Below are 21,287 nucleotides of genomic sequence, written 5' to 3'. Positions count from 1 at the left end.
TAAATGACAAATATTGTGCCAATGATCAACAACTGTCCAATGGAAGTAGTACATAGAAACCAGAGATACATTCATCAAAACATTTCCTAATATTGTACTTTACCTTACTGTACTTTAGCTTGCACTGTTATATTTTCAGGCATACAGACGTCATGTTTCGCTATATGGGGAGGAGGCACATCTTCCTGGAGTTGAATTCACCAATCGGCAAGTGTTCTTTCTTCAGTACGCTCAGGTAAGTTGTGGAAAATGAATATGTTGTGTTCAAAAGGTGAATCAATAAAATGAAAATTTATCAAAGTAAAACCCATCACTAATCAATGTCCATATGAATAACAACTTAGAAGGTGAGGACTGTCAACTTTGGCAATTATACATCTTGGAGAGAGGAATCTGGTAGAGATATACACTGGTGTTCAAAGAAAGTGCATCACTTAGGAATTTCACATTTCTAAACCTTTTTCGCGATGGTATGTTACATTAATGACTAGCATCACAAATAGAAATATAAACAAAAGATATTTATTAATAGTTAAGGCAAAGCTAAGTAATATTTGACAGGTGCTCTCAAAATATTCCAAAATGAGCATTTGCAACCTTTATACAACAGTTTTGGTTAACACAACAATTATGGCTGAAATGTTATCAGAAGCCTTCAGTTCGCTTCAGTTTATCATTTTAAATAGAAAACAAAATGAAAAGTTCACCAGGTGCAAACTAATCTTTAGTTGAACCACCTCTGGCCCTGATGACAGCATCACACCGTCGAGGCATTGACAAGATCAATTTCTGAAGATAATCAACTGATAGTTCGTGGTTCCAAACACGAATTATGAAGTTCACAAAGGGTCTTTGGTTTCTTTCTGGCAACTGCAGATTCCACATGATGCCAACAGTTCTCTATAGGATTCAGGTCTGGGCTGTTTCCTGGCCAGCTAAGAGTTGTAATGGACCATTCTTCCAACCATTTTTTCACCTGTAACAAATGTACACACATTACTGTCGAACCTCTAATGCAGAAATGAAGCTAAAGTAACTACAGAAGTGCCTACTTACACTTTTTGCCCAATGACAAGGAGCAGAATCGTACTGAAAGATGCAGTTACTTGGCCGGTTGAAATGGTCTCTAAAGATTGGCAGCAATTTGCCTTCCAATATAGCCAGGTATCCATTGGCATTTACGGAACCTTTTATAAACTGCAGGTGACCTACTCTGCAATACGAAATGCACCCCATATCATTTGACTGGTAGGGAATTTCACTGTAGATGCCATACAGTCTAGATGGTATTCTTCACCACGTCTACGATGAATTGTTTGTCTCCCATCAGAGCCATGCAGGTTGAATTTCTTCTCATCCGAGAAAATAACTGGACTTCCATGCTCAGGGGTCCATTTGACATGCTCCTTACACCAAATTAATTGGTCCTTTTTCATTTTTTGTGTGAGGAGGGGCTTCTTCTTCTTAGGACAACAGTTATAAGTCCATTTTTGAAGAGGCATCTTCTGACTGTTACTGCACTTGCTACCACTCCTGTATGTTCTTCCCATTCTCTTTTCAGCTCAGACGAAGAAGCTTTACTGTTCTTAAAGCATAAGCGCTTCAAAATGCAGTCCTGTTTTGTTGTAGAGACTTGTTTGCATCCGGTTCCTTTTTTCCTATCAGCAGAACCAGTATTGTTGAGTTTGGAAAGAAATCTACTCATTGTCGACTGATTACAAGACACTTTAAGCAATATGATGTGAAGCACATCCTTCCTCACATAAAGCAACAATAATGCTCTTTCTTCGTGGTGTCAACTGCACGTAACTTGCCATCCTGACACAAGCAAAAAATGACTGCAACTCTTGTAGAGTTTGCTTTTATAGCTGAAAATAATAGCTGATGCAATATTATGTCATCACCTACACGTGTCAATGTTATCTAATGCAATCTGTACAGAATATTGCCATATACTTACATTACTTGAACAATTACAAATTTAACTGGTGATGCACTTTCTTTGAACACCAGTGTATAAGGTCCTGAAGGGAATTAGTAAAATGAAGGAGGAAAGTAGAGATATATTTTCGCTGGTAGAAGCAAGAAAAACTAGTGGCACAAATACAAAATTTTAGGAAGTAACAGAAGGCTGGATCTCATTAACTTTATTTTCTGGCAGCGTGTTGTAGATCACTGGTATGATTTGCCTGCAATGGTTGTTGAGGTGGATAGATTAGTACAGTTCAAAGCAGAACTGGATAATCGCTTTTGGGAGACGGGAAAGGTATAAGTCATAGAATTTTTTTTTTTTTTTTTTTTTTTTATATAATATTAATACTTGTTGCTTAGTAATAATGGGATGTTATATTTATCTATGCCATTCACACAGCTGCAAATTATAACTGTTGCTAAAGAATGCAGTTCAATGCAATATACAGGTTTTAAAAGAAAATGAAATAAAAATATATCTTAAAATATATTTTTATTTGATTTTCTTCGACAAAAATAATTTTAAGCCAGTGTCAAGATTAATTTATGATAAAGTATCTAATTGCGTCATTAATCAACAATAACGAACGATCGTGTAAAAGTACAAAGAACATATACAGTTTACATAGATATGTGCATGACTTGTAAATAATGAAAAGTTAATGATGTTGTGCCAGTAATTCGAAGCATGTTAACAAAAATAGACAGCACATCTAACTCGCAATCAACAAGCCAGACAGTAAACATCAGACTGTAATGCTCGTATTATTAGAATGGCAATATGATGCAAGGAAGCATCGTATTATCTGCCCCTGCCAAAGAAATAAAATTATTATTGGCAAATTATGTAAGAAAGCAAACTTATACAACATCAGCTAAAAACAAACTTCCCATTTCATCTATCCATTCCCTCCAATAGTTCTTTCTTGAATTTATTTAAACTATCAACTTTCACAACAGCAGATGGAAGGTTGTTCCAGTAATCAACTACCCACTGGCTAAAGGCAGACATCTGCACATCTATTCTGCAACCATCTTTCATCAATTTGAATTTATGCCCCCATGTGTGCGTAGTCTGAGCAAGCAGAAAAATCCCATCAGCATTGAGCTTGCTCAAACCCTTCAAGACCTTATACACCTCAATCAAGTCATCTCGGAGGTGACTAGTCTCCAGATGCTGCAATTTGCAGAACGAAAGCCTTCCTTGGTAAGAGCATCCCTTTCTTAAATAAATAAATCTTTATTTGTCCCACCAAAATAAATAGTGTTACATTGGTGAGTGACAAATTCTCTTCACAGCAGTAAATGCCAAAGGATTTATAATAATAAAATATAAAGGATTAGAAAATATATAGTGATTACATTTACACTGCATTTCTGTCTAGAGTCCAGTTAATGTACAAATTTCTCAGTATAACAACCCCAGGGACTCACATCTGGTGAGTATGGGCTTGACACACCCAGGGTCCTGAATTTTTTTTTGGCTGGTGAAGAATAAGCCTCAGGCTTCCTTGCACCATATGGCTGATGATAATAATAATAATCACCACTAAATACACTAATGACGTTGTACACTTGTACCAGCTATAATGTATTGAGTATTGTGTTCAAAAATACACAATCTTCCCCTCACCAATCTCGTTGCCCTTCTCTGTACCCATGCCAGCAGTCCTAGATCCTTCTGAAAATGAGGCCTCCAGACCTGTATATAATACTCAAGATGTAACCTGACCATTGTGGTATATAATGAGATAATCACTTCCTTATTCCCTGTTAGCAAAATTCCTGTATATTATTGACTTTAACCCCATGAACTAGCCTGGCAGGCTGTCTGCACTGCTCAGAGAACTTCATATCTGACTGCACAATTACCCCAGGTCTTTTTCATTCTTCACTACCACTCAGTTGGTATGTTACTCTGGAGTTGCTGCTACCCATATGCAGTACTTTGCATTTGTCAATGTTAAACTTCAATTACCATTTCTCAGCCCATCTGCCTAATTTTTCTAGATCCTGTTGCAGTAGCAAACTGTCATTACTGTTATTAACCACAGTAACACGTGCTTTATTGACAAGAAATGATTATCCAATTCCGCTTTGAACTTTATCAAACTCTCCGCCTCAACCAACTTGATAGGCTGCCCAAAGAGATCATTCAAATGAAAACTGCAAAACATGAAAAAAAAAATGATAACTTTGTGTCAGATTATGGATCAAATTCTTAGAAACACTGAGCACCCATGGCACCATCTGCTGACATTATTTAGAAACAGTCAATTTTCAAGATTAACGTCAACCTTGACTCACGTACCAAGGTAGAGATACGATCTGTAACCAGATTTTTGGATGCAGAAGGAATAAAACCTGAAATTTATTTCAGAATGTTGGTTCACTATGGTGAAATGTGAATGAGTCAACAGCAAGTCTATAAGTTAGTGAATAAGTTTTAAAAAATGGTATGAAAAGCGCTGGGGATTCTCTTCGGCCAGGCAAGCACATCGTGTCGTTGTGACACCAGAAGTAATAGTGGTAGTGAAAGAACTTATACAAGGAAACCATTGCATTATTATAGATGATATTGCCATGACATGCAAGATTAGTTTTCATTCAGCGCATACCATCGTTGGCGAGGAATTACACTTTCGAAAAGTGTGCTCGATCGATTCCTCGTTTTGACACCAAAACTGAAGGAACGACAACTTAGTATGTGTTCCATGCTTCTAAGCCGGTATGAGCACAAAGGAGAGGCCTTATTAGAGCACATAGCGACTGGAGATGAATCTTGGATGCACTGTTAGCCACCAGAAAGAAACGAGCAAACTGAAGTTTGCACATATAACAATTTAAGTGATACTACAATGAAGATTTCTAAATATCTCTAATCTAATCATCTGTATACGCAGTTACGTTCTTGGTCCAAGGATGGTTCAAGCACACAAATCCTGACAGGATCCCTTCTCAAAGAATTCCATTGTAGTTGATATGTCTAACAATTATTATTTAGTTCTGATAGGATTTTGTTATGATTTAATTTGAAAGTTTTATTATGTGACAATGTAATCAAATCCTTTGACATTATTTCCCAGATATGGTGTGAAATTTTAACGAAAGAAGGCTATGAGAAATACCTGAAGGACAGTCACAGTCCCGGGAAGTACAGGTTAGTAACGGCTAATTTCTAGCCTTATTTTTGAATCATTAAATCGGATATATTTTTAATTCACTAAAAAAAAAAAAAAAAAAAATAATAATATATATATATATATATATACACATATATATATAGGGCCTATTGGCATAGGGTGAACAGTAGTCTAAAGAACTATCTGTTGAATCCATAGTAAAATTACAAGAAAGTACCTGCAAATAAAAATTGACAGAAGCACCTGTAAATAAAAATTGACAGGAAGCACCTGTAAAAAATACGATATTAGTAATGCGAATTTGTTTATTGTTGCAATTACGATGATTTTGGCAATAAAAACGGGAAAAGACTTCTATTCACTTCGTTATCTCAGTAATTTGCATTAGCATTAGTAGAGGCATTTGATGCAAGAAAGCAAGCTTATGCAGCATCAACCAAAAAAAAAAATAATAAATAAAAAATAATCGCTTCCACTTCACCCCTCTGTTCGTTCGAAATACCTGTCCAGCTGAGCCTTAAACTTATTTAGGTTATCAACTTCCACGACAAGGGATGGAAGTCTATTCCACCAACCAACCACCCGCTGGCTAAAGGCAAATTTCCTCACGTCTATCCTACATCTGTCCTTTCTCAATTTGAATTTATGCCCTCTCAGGTGATTATTCTGAGCAAGAGGAAGAATCCCATCAGCATTGAGCATGCTCAAACCATTCAAGACTTTATACACCTCTATCAGATCACCTCGCCGGTTCCTAGTCTCCAGACACTGTAATTTGCAAAACTTAAGCCTTTCTTCGTAAGAGCACCCCTTTGTTGCCCTTCTCTGTACTCGTTCCAGCATCTCTACATATTTCTTGAAATGAGGCCTCCAGACCTGTATACAGTACTCTAGGTGTGGTCTGATCATTGCCTTATACAAGGGAATAATCACCTCCTTATCCCTGCTAGAAAAATTCCTATGTATCATCGACAATACACCATGAGCTACTCTTGCAGCCCATCTGCACTGCTGAGAAAACTTCATATCTGCCTGCACAACCACCTCCAGGTCCCTTTCATTCTCTACCACTGTCAGTGTAGTACCACAGAGTTGATACGTTGCTCTGGGGTTGCTGTTTCCCATATGTAGTACTTTACATTTGTCAATGTTAAACTTCATTTGCCGCCTCGAAGCCCATCTGCTCAACCTTTCCAGATCCTGTTGCAGTAGCATAGTGTCAGTAGTGTCCTTGACAACCCTGCCAACCTTCATATCATCTGCAAACTTGGACATTAAGCTTGATATACCATCATCAATATCATTTATAAATACAGAAAACAATAATGGACCCAATACTGAACCCTGAGGGACTCCACTAATAACATTAGCCCACGATGAGCAGTGTCCATTGATTACCATTCTCTGTCGTCTCCCCCTCAACCACCCCTTTATCCATAGCAGCAATTTGCCTCCAATGCCACACTGCTCCAATTTGCGCAGCAGTCGTCCATGTGCAACAGTATCAAAAGCCTTTCTAAGATCCAAGTATATAATATCAAAGTTATTCCCTGCATCCAGTTCTTTTGTGACTGCATCATAGTATCCAATCAAATTGGTCAGGCAAGATTTCCCCTTAACAAAACCATGCTGTGTCTGAGCTATAACTGAAGTCTTGTCTAGATGATCCTGCAGTGCTTCTTTAACCAGTGCCTCCATTAATTTTCCAGGAACAGAAGTTAAACTAACAAGTCTATAATTACTTGTGTCGCCCTTTGATCCTCCTTTGTGAATTGGGGTCACATTTGCACATCTCCAGTCCATGTGTACTTCCCCTGGGTCCAAGGAAGCTCTCATAATTATGGCTAAGGGTTTGCTTACTTCCTTTGCTGCCTCCTTTAATAACTGGATAGATCCCATTAGATCCCATTTTTGCTGTATTGAGTATATCTCGTGTTCGAAACAGAGGCCTTTGTTTATCTGTTGCATTTCCCTTGGTTTTGGCGGCTCACCCCTGAAGAAATTGCCAAAATCATCATAATTGCAACAATAAGCAATTTCCATTACTAATATCATATTTTTACAGGTACTTTCTTGCAATTTTACTATGGATTCAACAGAAGATAGTTCTAGACTACTCTTCACCCTGTACCAGTTGGCTCCATATATATTTTATCTACATTGTTATCTACACTGTGCTGCCACTTCATTAGGTACACCTATAGTAATGCATTGAGATTCCTTTAGCCTTCAAAACAGCCTGAATTCGTCTAGGCATGGATTGAACAAGATGCTGAAAACATTGTAGGAATGGAGTACCATACAGACATGAGTGTGTCGTGCAGTTCCTTGAGATTCGACAGAGTTGAAGCCTGCAGCGAACATCCCTCTTTCCAATTTATCCCAAAGATGTTCAATAGGATTGAGATCCGTGGACTGAGTGGGTCACTACAGCAAAAAACAGTTATTGTCATGTTCCTGGACCCATTCCATAGTGATTCAGGCTTTGTGCACCCACGCATTATCCTGCTGGAAGTAACCATTTGACCGAGGATAAACTGTCAATAGGAACGGATGCACTTGGTCGGGGTTGGGAACAATGTTTAGGTATGATGTGGTATTCAGATGTGAATCTATGGCTATCAATGGAGCCAACGTGTGCCAAGAAAATATTCCACACACCATAACACTGCCCCCGCCACCTTGCACAGTAATTGTCAGACATGACGAGTTAAGGGATTCACGTTGTTTTTGCCAAATTCTGAGCCTTCCATCAACATGATGCACCAGGAACTTCGACTCGGACCAAGCAACTGTTTTCCAATCCTCAATAGTCAAGTGCTGGTGTTGCTGTGCCCACAGAAGGCATGCTCTCTTGTTCTTCGTTGATAACAAAGGTACACGATGTGGCCGTCGGCTATATACAGGGTGATTCACTACCAGTGTGACAAACTTGCAGGAGGTGTAGGGGGCACAAAGACGAATCGGAATCACATAGCATTGCAGCGTCTGAAATGCCTTCGTCATGCGGTAGAGGACGGTGCACAGGAGGTCGCGTGAACAGCGATCCAGCTGGAAGTCAGCATTTGCAAACCGGTTCCCGAGGAACTAGGATGGACGAGTATTCAAACGTTGAACTGGCTGACATGAACCCCGCGTATGGAGCTGCAAACTGTAATGGGTGCACCGCTCTGCGCTTGTACCAGGAACGTTTCCCACACAGGCATGCTCCTCATCATACGATTTTCGCACGTGTGCACAGAAGGTTACGTGTGACTGGTTGTTTCACGAGAGGCACCATGAATCAAGAGCGAACGACGACGCCAATGAGGAGAATGTCCTACGTCTTTCAGAAGGCAGTACGAGTACTCGAGCGATAGGCGAACGAGTGAGTATTTCAGAATCCCCTGTATGGAGTATACTGTCAACAAACCAAATGAGTTCATACCATCTGCAACACATCCAATCATTGGAGCCTGCGGATTATTCACTCCGGAGGACTTTTGCTACTTGGTTCCTTCAACAGGAACGGTTCGCAGATGCTGACTTCCAGCGGGATCGCTGTTCACGCGACCTCCCGTTCAACGTCCTCTACCGCATGACGAAGGCATTTCGGACCCTGCAATGCTATGTGATTCTGATTCATCTTTGTGCCCCCTACACCTCCTTGCAAGTTTGTCGCACTGGTAGAGAATCACCATGTATATACTGGGTGGTTAGAAAATGTTTTCCTATTCAATTACCCTAGTGTCAAAACGGTTAGAGACAGCTCTGTGAAAATCGGTGGGTATGTCATTTAGGGAATGGAGAAGCGATTTGCAGGGAAAAAAAAATGTCAAATTTCTGCCACTAGGGGAAAATTGGCACTGTTAACATGACATGGAATAATTTTTATTTTATTATTATTATTAGCTGTATGGCGCAAGGAAGCCTGAGGCTTATGCTGCACAAACCGAAAAAAAATTCCTGAGTTACCCTAAGAGAGAGAGACAAAAGTAGAAGGGAATCACCAAGAAAAAGAAGAATAATGATATCCGGCTTAGGACCCTGGGTGTGCCAAGCCAATATGCACCAGATGTGATCCCCTGGAGTTATACTAATATCAAAACTTAGAAATCTACAGATATTGTTCTATTTGCTTTCCTTCACTTGAGATGACATTCTGAAAATGGAGGGCTACGTGTGACACTGTTTCGCGCATCTGATTGGGAGTAGTAATGGTAGTAGTAGTGGCATGTGATGCAAGAAAGCAAGTGTATGAGCTTATGCAGCATCAGCCAAAAAAAAAAAAAAAAAAAAAAAAAATTACATAACAATTCTCTCTAAATGTTTATCCAGTTCCTCCTTAAATTTGTTTAGCCTATCAACTTCCACCATGAAAGATGGAAGTTTGTTCCACAATTAACCACCCACTGGCTAAAGGCAAATTTCCATACATCTATTCTACATCAATCTTTTTCATCTGTGTGAAATTTCAATTTATGCTCCCTTAGGTTCGTAATCTGAACAAGTGGAAGAATCCCATCAGAATTCAGCGTGCTCAACCCATTCAGGGCCTTATACACCTCAATCAGATCACCTCGCAGGTGCCTAGTCTCCAGCTGCTGCAAGTTGCAGGACTTAAGCCTCTCTTGGTAAGAGGATCCCTTCATTTCCCTCACCAATCTTGTTGTCCTCTGTACACACTCAAGCAAATCTACATCCTTCCTAAAATGAGGCCTCCAGACCTGTACGCAGTACTCAAGGCATGGCCTGACAATTGTCTTATAAAGAGCAACAATCACCTCCTTTTCCCTGTTAGCAACATTCCTGTATATCTTTGACAAACCCCATGATCTGCCCTGGCAGCCTGTCTGCATTGCTCAGGGCAGGTCATGGGTGTTTGTCGATGATATACAGGAATTTTGCTATTGGCTACATGATGTTTTAATTCTTGCTTTCAAATAGACAAGCATCTGTGTGCTGCCATGGTAAACACTTTCTTTCAAGTATCCCCATAGCCAGAAATCATAGGGATTGAGATCTGTGATTGGGCTGGCCAGAACTGTGGAAAGTCTCTAGAAATGATTTCCAAATGTTAAATGGAGCAGTTCCTTCACTTGTCGACCAACGTGGGGGGGGCACCATCTTGCATGAACACTATGGTCTCCAAGCATTGCCTTTCTTGCAGAGCAGGAATAATGTTTGTTGTTTGTTTGTTATTTGGTTTTTAGGAGCATTAACAACTAAGGCCATATTGCTCCGGGATATGCGGTGGTCATTCCCTGACCTTTCCGCATCCTCCGTATTTGGAGGTGATGGGCTCAAACCCCGGTCTAATCCTAATCAAGAAGCGTGTGCTATGCACCGCTGCTCCTTCCCACCAGACTACGGAGGCGCCGGATGAAGTGGCAGTTGCAATGGTCATATTGCAAAACACTAACAGTCAGTAGTGGCAGCCAGAGGTGTGTCAAGAGACTTGAACCTTCCTTGCTCTACTGTGCATAAAGTGCTTCGAATAATTTTATGTTAGTTCCTGTACAAGATTCATGTAGTGCAAGAACTAAAGTCTTGTGATCAGCAACAACGAATAGACTTTGCTCTACGATTGATGATACATTGGCTCGAATGATCTTGTGATCTGGTGAGGCACATTTCACTCTTCATGGGGCTGTAAATGCACAAAACTTCCGAATATTATCGTCCATCTGCTGTGCATGAAAGACCATTACAAAGTCCATCAGTTACAGTATGGTGTGGATTCACAGCAGAGTTTATAATCGAACCACTTTTCTTTGAAGAATCTACACCTCGTGGGGCTCCCCCAAGGTATACGGTAACTAGTGCACGGTACTGGCTCTTCCAAGAGATCACATTATTCCCACTCTGCAAGAAAGGCAATTCTTGGAGACCATAGTGTTCATGCTAGATGGTGCCCCTCCCCACGTTGGTCGACAAGTGAAGTAACTGCGCCGTTCAACATTCGAAAATCATTTCTAGAGACTTTCCGCAGTTCTGGCCAGCCCGATCACAGATCTCTATCCCTGTTATTTCTTGCCATGGGGATAACTGAAAGACAGAGTTTATCGTGGCGGCATACAGACGCTTGTTGATTTGAAAGCAATAATTAAACAGCATGCAGCCAACATCCCCAATCAGATGCTACGCGAAAATGTGTCGCATGCAGTCCTCCGTTTTCAGAATGTCATCTCAAGTGAAGGAAAGCACGTAGAACAATATCTGTAGATTTCTAAGTTCTGATATTAAAATGTAATCCTAAGCAAAGTATCCCATCTCATGTTTACAGTGCCAATTTCTCTCCTAGTGGTGGAAATTGTTTTTTTTCTTCTGCAGATCGCTTCCCCATACCCTAAATGACATACCCACCGATTTTCACAGCGTTATCTCTAACCGTTTTGACACTAGGGTCTCCTGAATAGGGAAACTTATTTTATAACCACATGGTATAAATTGACTTATAATGTTAAAAGTATTAAGAAAAATAAATTTAAAAAATAAGAATAGCAAACATCGGGGCATCATTAATGCCCGAACCCCAGCATATTGCTTAAAATACAAAATAAAATAATCCATTCAATGCCAGTAACATGGCAAACCAAATGAGCGAAAACAAAATAAACCATATATCATAAGATAACATAAAAGGGGTTGGGGAAGGAGAAAGGGTATTACAGAAGGAAACGTTCCTAAAATAATTTAGAACAAGCCAAAAGTTACAATATTACATAACAAATTATAATTTAGAATCCAATTGAAGATAATTTAATGGCGCCTCCAGAATGGCACCCTTTTCCGAATTACCGGTAAGTGAAATATCACTTAAAAATGAAACGAAAACCAACTACAATACTTGACCAAATAAAATTATTAACAAAATGAAAGACTGACCATTACGCTCAATCTCGATAGAGGATCACACGGCCAATAATGGTCAGGGAATCACTGCATTTCGAACATTAGACAAACCCAAGCATACACGAACCAATACACCGATTGATCCGGTGGATGCAATGCATTTGAATAAATGGTGGTCTTTATGCAGTAAGAAATTATAACAGAAATAGAATACAGCACTCACGTGGCAACACCATACTACTGACAGTAACTGTTGAACCGAAATATATAACAGAAATTGCTATTCTTATTTTTTAACTTTAATTTTCTTAATATTCTTAACGTTATAATAAGTCAATTTATTTTACAAAGTAGTAGTGAGTCGGTTACTTAACGCACGCTCATACTGCCCTCTATATCTTAATTTCTGTTATATTATTATTATTATTATTAGCCATATGGTGCAACGAAGCCTGCGGCGTATGCTAACACCAGCCAAAAAAAAAAAAAAAAAAAAAAAAAAAAAATGTGAGTTACCCTGAGAGAGAGAAGTAGAAGGGAACACCAAGAAAGAGAAGAATGATGATGATGTCCAGCAGGACCCTGGGTGTGCCAAGCCCATACTCACACGATGTGTGCCCTTGGGATTAATATATTTCGGTTCAACGGTTACCCTCAGTCGTATGGTGTTCCCAGGACCACCATTATTCAAATCCATGGCATCCGCGGATCAATCGGTGTATTTGTTCATGTATGCTTGGGTTTGTCTAATGTTCGAAATGCAGTGATTCCCTGATCATTATTAGCCTTGTGAGCGTCTGTCGAGATGAGGTGTAATGGTCAGTCTTTCATTTAAAATTATTTCATTTTAATAATTTTATTCGGTTCAGTGTAGTGGTTGGTTTTCGTTTCATTTTTAAGTGATATTTCACATAATTCGTAAAAGAGTGCCATTAAATTATCTTCAGTTGGATTCTAAATTATAATTTGTTACGTAATATCATAACTTTTGGCTTGTTCTAAATTATTTTAGGAACGTTTCCTTCTGCAATACTCTTTCTCCTTCACCCCCCCCTTTATGTTATCTTATGATATATGGTTTATTTTGTTTGCCACGCTACTGGCATTGAATTATATATATATATATATATATATATATATATATATATATATATATATATATACACACACACACACACACACAAGGGGGTATCAAAAAGTTCGTACCCATACCTAGAAGTAATAGCTGTAGAAAGGCGAAACGAAACTTCACAGGAACTTTAATCCTCTTCTATGTACTTTCCATGTATAGTAACACGTTTCTCCCATCTATGGATCAGTTGTTTAATGTCTTAAGATGGAAATCCTCATAGAAATCCTCACTTTTTGCCTGAAACTACGATTTCACTTCACTGATGACTTCCTGCGACAAAATCAAAGCGGGTCCACGGTTTGATGGGTCCATGAAAATGGTTTCTTCATTTCTCTAAACAAGAAGTCTGACGGTGCTAGGTCAGGAGAATAGGATGGGTGCGGCCACTAGCGTAGCTACTCTTTTTCGGGCCCGGAGGCAAAGAACATATTCGGGCCCCTACTTAATTAATGAAAATTGCAAAAACAGGAGACAGCCAAAGACGCCGGGCCCCTAAAGGGCCCGGGCCTGGAGGCCATTTCCTTATCTGCCTACATGGTTGCTACGTCACTGGGTGCGGGAGTAGCACAAATCCAACAGTTGGCGAGAACATCGCATAATTTGCATTCGACATTGCTTCTGCAAAGATGTCAGCAACCTTGGAAGCCATCGTGCAGATGGTCATGTAAATTTCTGTGGGCAGACCCATAACTAATTCCTACTGCATTTGCGATGAAATGAAGTATCACACATCTGTCACTCAGCACCAACTGCTCAACCTTTGCAACCGTCTCACTGTCTGTGAATGTTGATGGCTTTCCTTCTCTTGGCTCGTCAGAGACACTTGTACGACCGCACTGAATTCCCATTTCCACTTTTTTAGTGTCATAGGATGGACAATTCTGCCCATACACAGTTTTTTCATTTCTTCGTCAATTTCCTGAGCTTTCTTGCCCTGCAAATGCAGGAACTTGATCACTGCTCGATACTCACTTTGTCAACCATAGTGCCCTTCCTCAGATTCCTGGCTCCACCTCTGGTGTATGATCACCTACGGGAATGAAATTTCACGTTAGTTATTGAACATGTAGACAACTTACATTAAAGACGTCATCTTCCTACTGATGTTTTATCTAGGTCAGGATACGAACTTTTTGATACCCCTCGCACAACTATCACAAAGCGTCAATTGATAAAATGCAATTGAAAAATTAATACTGTACGCTTAAATTTCTAATTGTAAATCATAAAAATTAAAACTGCCCTCGCATTTACGATAAAGCAAAATGAAAACATGGAGAGATCACAAAATTAATTAAAAGTGGCAGAAGGAGGGGGGGATGGCAAATAAATTTTCTGTAGATACAGCAGAACAACCACAGCGTTTGGGGAGTTTACGAGATAAAGACACAAAAATACTACTGTGTGTTGTGATTCAAACACACAACCATGCATATTCGAATCTGTATTTTTACCCTGACTATTCGTAATCAACTAATGTGTACGGTGCACCATTGCTAAACAGTTAGGATGAAAACCTCGTCAGAAGGTTATATATCTACATCAATAAATAAAATTCAGTATAGCAATAAAAATAAATTGTCTATATTATATAAGTGTATACATGTTAATGGCTTGTAAAAAATTAAAAACTGCTGACACATGGTCTTTGGCTGAGTGTATAAGGCTCAGTGAGATAGTTAAAAGCGTTTAAGCGTGCATTTCTAAAAGTGGTACCTGCGGTTAAAATATGCCTAATGGATAAAGATGTCATATTGCTGCACACAGGAGGGTCATCGGCCCTCAGCAGAAAAGAATGTGTCAGATGACTGTTCTATGCGGAGCCGAGCACATTTAAAGAATAATCCTCGCTATGACTTTTATTGTCAATCAGAGATCAAATTAGAGGCAACCAGAAATCCTGTTTTAGTGTGTCCTGTTCATCATTTATTCTCAAAAGCTTCAGAAACCGTATTTTTTAGTGGTATGAAGCATCGTTATTCAAGATCATTTATAATTAAGCGCGTGCTACACGAGTGTGTAAAACGCCGCGTGTTCTGTATGAACGTTACAACACTAAAATAAAAGCCACGAAGAGCATAATAATGTGGTTTTATTCCCTCCTAGAAATGTTTTTCAGGAATAACAAACGAATGCGAGCGTTTAGTACACTGTACACTTTTTTGAGTTCACTGTAGTTCGAATTACGTAACCACAAAATACAGTTCATGATAATATTGTTATCAGAAGTCTAATTCCTATATGCATGTAGTTAGGCCGGAATATAAACGAACTCCTTGTTTTGTTTTTTTTAATTGAACACCCTATCCGATTTTTTCTTTTCTTTTTTTTATAATTGATACACTGTAGTTCACTTAATTTATTAAATTACGATTTTGCAATTAATCTAAAATAATACGCATTTTTTGTTTCAGGGCCAACGTACCTTTATTAAATTCTCCCGACTTCGCCGAAGCTTTTAGCTGTCCAGTCGGTAGCCCAATGAACCCTGTAAAGAAATGTAAACTGTGGGGTTGACAAGGAAGAATTTCATACGTAAAATCGTTGCAGCGGAGGTATTGTTCCTTGCCTTTCCCTAGTTCTTCGTATCAGCGACCATTTGAAGTATTACAGTGCACAAACCACATCTGGGACAGAAAAACCAGGAACTGTACAGTTTTACTACTGGGTAGCGAATCACTTCATTACTGATTAGCACATAACGAAAAAGGGGGAAACAAGTGACATGATTTAAGCCTTATCTGTTGGACTCTTTCAGAAGCACCGTACGATCCATGAACAAGCCGTTTCTTCATTAGTACTTTATAATGACTGATGTTAACTGCATCTATAACTACACATAAGAACAATTGATAAAGCTGTGATGCCAAAATATTTAAAGAGATTAATTTACTTAAATAAATGCTTCCAAGACTGCACAATGAGCTGTTAAATATCGAAGGACGAAACACCCAGTAATTACTGTACTGCTTCAGAAAGAAACAATAGGAGACCAGGTGTAAGTTGTTCTTGACTTGCACAAAGAGACTTAAAATGTTCACGTGATATTGTGCCTCAAACCTGAAAAAAGATTTATTTCTTAGTTTCGTTATGTCCTCAAATTAGTGGAACAAATAATAGTGTAGCATTTTAAACATACTAGGCATTTGTGTGCCGTCGCAATTTCCAGATATGAAGCGTAAGTAATTTAATTATACTCTATACAGTATAATATATTAATGAGAAAATGAACTCTGGCGCAAAGTTCGCCGATGTGCAAGTAGAATTCTATAAGTGTAAATATTCTTACATGTACATATAGGGCATTAGTGTCATTGTACAGTTACTTGTATTACTGTTAGTTATAAGTTACCTCTGCGAAAATGCTCTATTATAAATAAATCTTTGCTAAATTCTCGAATATTTGGGGACATCCAAAAGATAAATATAACTACAATCGTAAATTCAGCGTCAAATGCCGAGAACACACTGATGGATAAGCTGAAGGGACGGGGAAGATGATATGTAGTTTATATCATCTTAATAGATAATAAATTAAAATAAATTTTTGATAAATAACTTAAAATAAATATAAAAAGTAAATTTGATATATCAGAGTGTATTTATTTTAATTTATTATCTATTAATACGTAGAGTTATTTCTTCCTCGCCACGATTACCATATTCAAATAAAAACTCATGTTAGAAAACAAATTTACTGCTATACCCCATGCCGCACCTATTTCCCACAAGGATTGTGAACTATTCACGGTGAGGTAGGTTGTCAACACTTATTATTAGCCATAGGGAGAGAGAGAGAGAGAGTCAGAAGTAGAAAGGAATCACCAAGAAAGAGAAGGATGATGATATCCAGCTCAGGACCCTGGGTGTGCCAAGCCCATACTCACCAGATGTGAGCCCCTGGGGCATATTCAAAAAAGAAAAATGCCATATAACTTTATTTGGTATTTATTACAAATTACAAAATAACTAGCTCGTTTACTACGCAAGTGGAAGCAAAAATTTAAACCATAAGTTAAATGAAATATTTATGAAAGAGCTAAGCTATTAATCAAACTAAACTTTTTTAAAGACCTTTGTATAGTAATTGTTCATGGTTATCCTGCTGATATTTAGCTATTTTCTAATTCAAATATTCTTCTCACTTAGTAAAATGAACACAGCGGATAATTTCTCAAAATATTAGTGCCTCAGACTTTTATTTCCATGAGTAATATTTCTGGTTTTTCGGCCAAGCATTAATTTCAAAATATTTAGCTATCTTTGAAGACCCAAACGAGAAGCGTTAATTGTTATCTCTGATGTGTAGAAATATAGCTAACCTCATTTCCAATTTCCTTAATCTACAACTCATTTATGTAATTCGTAGCAAAATATTAGCGCCTCCGACTTTAATTTCCATGCACAATATTTATATGGCGCGTATTTAATAACGAAACGGAACTTCATTTTCACATTCCATCAATAAAGTACTAAAGATACACTAGTTGACAAAAAATGTTCGTATCATGGCCATTTGGTCAAACATTATCGACATCTCACCATTTTGTGTTTTTTTTTTCTTTTGTCCTCTTTCTTTATTTCTTCTCATTTTTTAACCATGCTTCTGAAAAAGGTTTCTGGATTTCTCTATTTCTTGGGAGGGGGGGGGGTTAACGAAAAAACAGAGAAATCCAAACTACTATTTGTCATAAACCTTCGTTTGGAAGAAATTCTGACATTGTATAAACTTTAAGGGACTCTGTTCTATTATTCAACCGTTGGAAAGTGTACGAGCTGAATTTAAGTTGAGCCGAAGCGTGTGTTAAAGATCCAGATCAGTTTAAGCGCCCATCACCATCTGTTTCTGAGGAATTGGTGGTCGCGAAATGTAGGATCTGATATAAAGGATTTCTCTCCGATTTCGTTAACATACACGCTATATTATTAAACGACTATTTGTATAATTTGGAAATGACGCTGTATCCGTGGGTATATTTTCAAATGAAACCGTCTTTTACCACGTGGGTAATACAAAGATAGTGTTTTAAGTACTGTTAACCCAATTCTTAAACTTACTGCAAAGACGACGTTTCAAGATTCTTGCCAGATTCTATCATCAGACATACAGGTCCGATGAAGGGATCTTGCTTAAGGCTGACAGATCAGTCTTAGACAAACCAAGGTGTGAGGAGCTGTTAACAGTCCTCTATGGCTAATGATAGGATGTGGCAAGGATCCTGAAACACCACCTTTGTAATAAACTTTAGGGATTATATGTTAAAAGCCTTGTGGATTAACTCAAGATTTGAAGGACTCTGCAAGGCTTTTGGGGGGAAATTTCTGTCAGCTTGGCCCACACTTGTAAGTAGAAGGAATTTGTTTTGTAGAGACGGGATACACTTAAACAAAGGTGGTGCAAAAGTTTTTGCCAGTATTATAATAATAAAATAAACTTTCTGTTTATACTCTGGGACGACCAAACGGTCAGAGGAGTTCACAAGGTAGACAGAATACAAGAAACAGCATCATATTCATCAGTTACGGGCTTGAACACTGGTCACTCAAGGCACGTGTACTTATGCACCCGCGCGCCTGACCACTAGCCTACGGCGGCCTACTTTAAAGAATCAGGGAAACTGCTAGTTAGGGGGGATGTGGGTAATACTGACACGCGTTTATCTGATAATATTGGTCAAAGTAACTCTTGCACATACCTCAAGAGTTCTTATCTGTTACCCCAACTGGACATATTACGGAAACGTGATGCTACCCGGAAATAGGGGATGATGAGTTTCAGTACGGCTTGTATAATGTATTTAGGAAGGATAGGGTAGATAGAAGGGGTGGTGGGGTAATGCTTCTTATCAGAACAGCCTGAGTGCGACGATAGCTTTCCCGGATTCAGACGTTTCACATGTTAGTATAGAATCTGTATGTTGTAAGATAGTTGGAAACAAAGGTATAATGCGAATTATTATTATTATTATTAATAGCTATATGGTGCAAGGAAGCATGAGGCTTATACTGCACCAGCCACAAAAAAAAAAAAAAAATTCCCCAGTTACCCTAAGAGAGAGAGAGAGAGAGAGAGAGAGAAGTAAAAGGAACTCACCAAGAAGGAGAAGAATGATGATATCCAGCTCAGGACCCTGGGTGTGCCAAACCCATACTCACAAGATGTGAGCCCCTGGGGTTAATAGGAGTAATCTACAGACCAGGTGATTGTGAAGATTATGAAGAAAACCTCTACATGCAAATGGAATGGGCAAGTAAGCGTGCATTATAGCCAAAGTAGCTTATGCGCCATGAAACCCCCATATCAACAACAACAGCAAGTAAGTGTCAATGTCTTATTATGGGTGATTTCAATTTGCCTCTAATTGACTGGAGTAAATGCGAAGGAAACTCGACATGGGGAACAAAATTTTTAAATCAACTAGATAACTGTTATTTGTATCAACATGTCAGGGAAAGTACTAGAGAAAAGAATATTCTAGACCTCATCATCACCCATGAATCAGATGACATAACAGGGCTTGACAGTAGAGCTGCGGTTCCCAACCGGTGGTTCGCGAAAGTGTTCCAGGGGGGTTCGCAATAAAAATTCTGTAATGGCGTCTGCTTAGATTAAATAGGTATATTATTGTAAACTACAAAATATAACTAATAATAAACAATAAAGTAAATTAAAATTAATAAAAAGTAAAAATTGCCAAAGAAAGAAACCACATCTCCCATAATTCCTTATAATCAGTTTACAATCTTACCTTACAGTATATCATGTTAAATATGTTTTCCATACAATTTTTTTTTCTTTCTCAAGGATCATTGTTATGTGTAGATACTTTTTTCTTAACTTGACCTAATTAACCTAACTGTTGATTGTAATTTTCAGAAAATACGTATGAAGGAAAGTTGTTCAGAAAACAGAAGTTGAAAAGTTGGTTCTGTAAGTTTGAACTTGGACAGCAAAATGACGTTGACTGGTTGCAGCATGTTTTCGGACTCCTTTGAAAAAGAGAGCAGGAATTTACAAGCCAATTCAGAAGAACAGTGCCCATGGAAGTATCTGTAGAAAAGGCATGCAGCAGAAACAGTACGTTTATAAGACAGAGAGTGGAGAGACTCTGTTAGAGATGAGTCATTAATTAACCTAACTGCCCTCGTTTGAGTTGAACGTAGAAGCTTGAGAAAGGTTTTGGGGGCACCGCCCCTGATGTGGGAACAATATTCCATGGTAGGGCGGATTTGCTATTTGTACAGAGTCAACAACTCTTTGGAAGAAAAGTAACGCCGAGAGCAAAAGATAAAACCCAGTTTATTAGATACGGAGGAAACAATATTTGTGATGTCAACAGAGATTAAAAGTCAAGGTAATCCCCAAGATCTTGCCTAGAAATCTGAGCGTCATCGAAGATAAGCATAGGAGCAGAAGAATCCTTTGTGCGAGATATAAGACAGGACTGAGTTTTAGAAGGATTGAAATTAAGTTATCTTTGCCCCACTGGAGAATTATCTGGAGATCAGCATTTAAGGATTTGGCAGTGGATAGTCGAGAAGTTGAAGCTGTTTGAAAGTGGAATGTGAAAACTGGAAAGTGGAATGCAATGTGCTATCATCAGCAAAACTATGGATAGGATTTCCTGTCAATGGAAGAAGGTCATTAATATACAAGAGGAAAAGAGTGGGAAAAAACTGAACCTTGGGGAACACCAGCATTAGTGGACAAGTTAGAAGATAGAGAGCCGTCTACCATCACCTGCAGTGAGCGGTTAGAGAGAAAACTGGATACCCCGTTATAAAGAACAGCAGGAAAATCATAGGATGGAAGCTTATTTAGAAGACCTTTATGCCAAACACGACCAAAAGCTTTTGAAATGTCAAGAGATGGCTTGAGTTTCACCAAACTTTTCCATTGACTTTGTCTATAGATGGGTAACATAAGCCAGAATATCAGCTAGGGAACGACACTGACGGAATCCATACTGGCGATCGTTGATCATATGAAAGATTTCCAGATAGTTTTAAGAGTTGGCGGTTAATTGTTTTCTCCATTACTTTGGAAAGAGTAGAACTAATCGCAATGGGACAATAATTGGATGGAAGGGATTTGTCACCCTTTTTAGGAACTGGCTGGATATGAGCAAATTTCCAAGCAGAAGTAAAAACACCTTTGGAATATGAAAGTGAAAAAAGATGACACAAAATAGGAGTAAGCTCAGGAG

General features: G+C 38.6%; 1 protein-coding gene across 1 annotated transcript in view; it reads left to right on the top strand.

The window, feature by feature from the left end:
• Positions 1-16,252, top strand: part of LOC150079219 (neprilysin-1-like) — a 514,861-nt gene extending 498,609 nt beyond the window's left edge. Inside the window, exons 19-21 of the mRNA XM_090383906.1 lie at positions 140-235; positions 5,058-5,131; positions 15,495-16,252. Of these exons, the coding sequence (XP_090240032.1) occupies positions 140-235; positions 5,058-5,131; positions 15,495-15,597 (273 nt within the window). The 3' untranslated portion in view covers positions 15,598-16,252. The remainder of the gene's footprint in view (positions 1-139; positions 236-5,057; positions 5,132-15,494) is intronic.
• Positions 16,253-21,287: the final 5,035 nt, after the last annotated feature.

The sequence above is a fragment of the Mastigoproctus giganteus genome, chromosome 10 (genome assembly GCF_048544385.1).
Source record: "Mastigoproctus giganteus isolate SK-2022 chromosome 10, ASM4854438v1, whole genome shotgun sequence".
Taxonomy (NCBI): Eukaryota; Metazoa; Arthropoda; class Arachnida; order Uropygi; family Thelyphonidae; genus Mastigoproctus; species Mastigoproctus giganteus.
The sequence above is the reverse complement of the archived record's forward strand: the minus strand, read 5'-3'. Positions and strand labels throughout refer to the sequence as shown.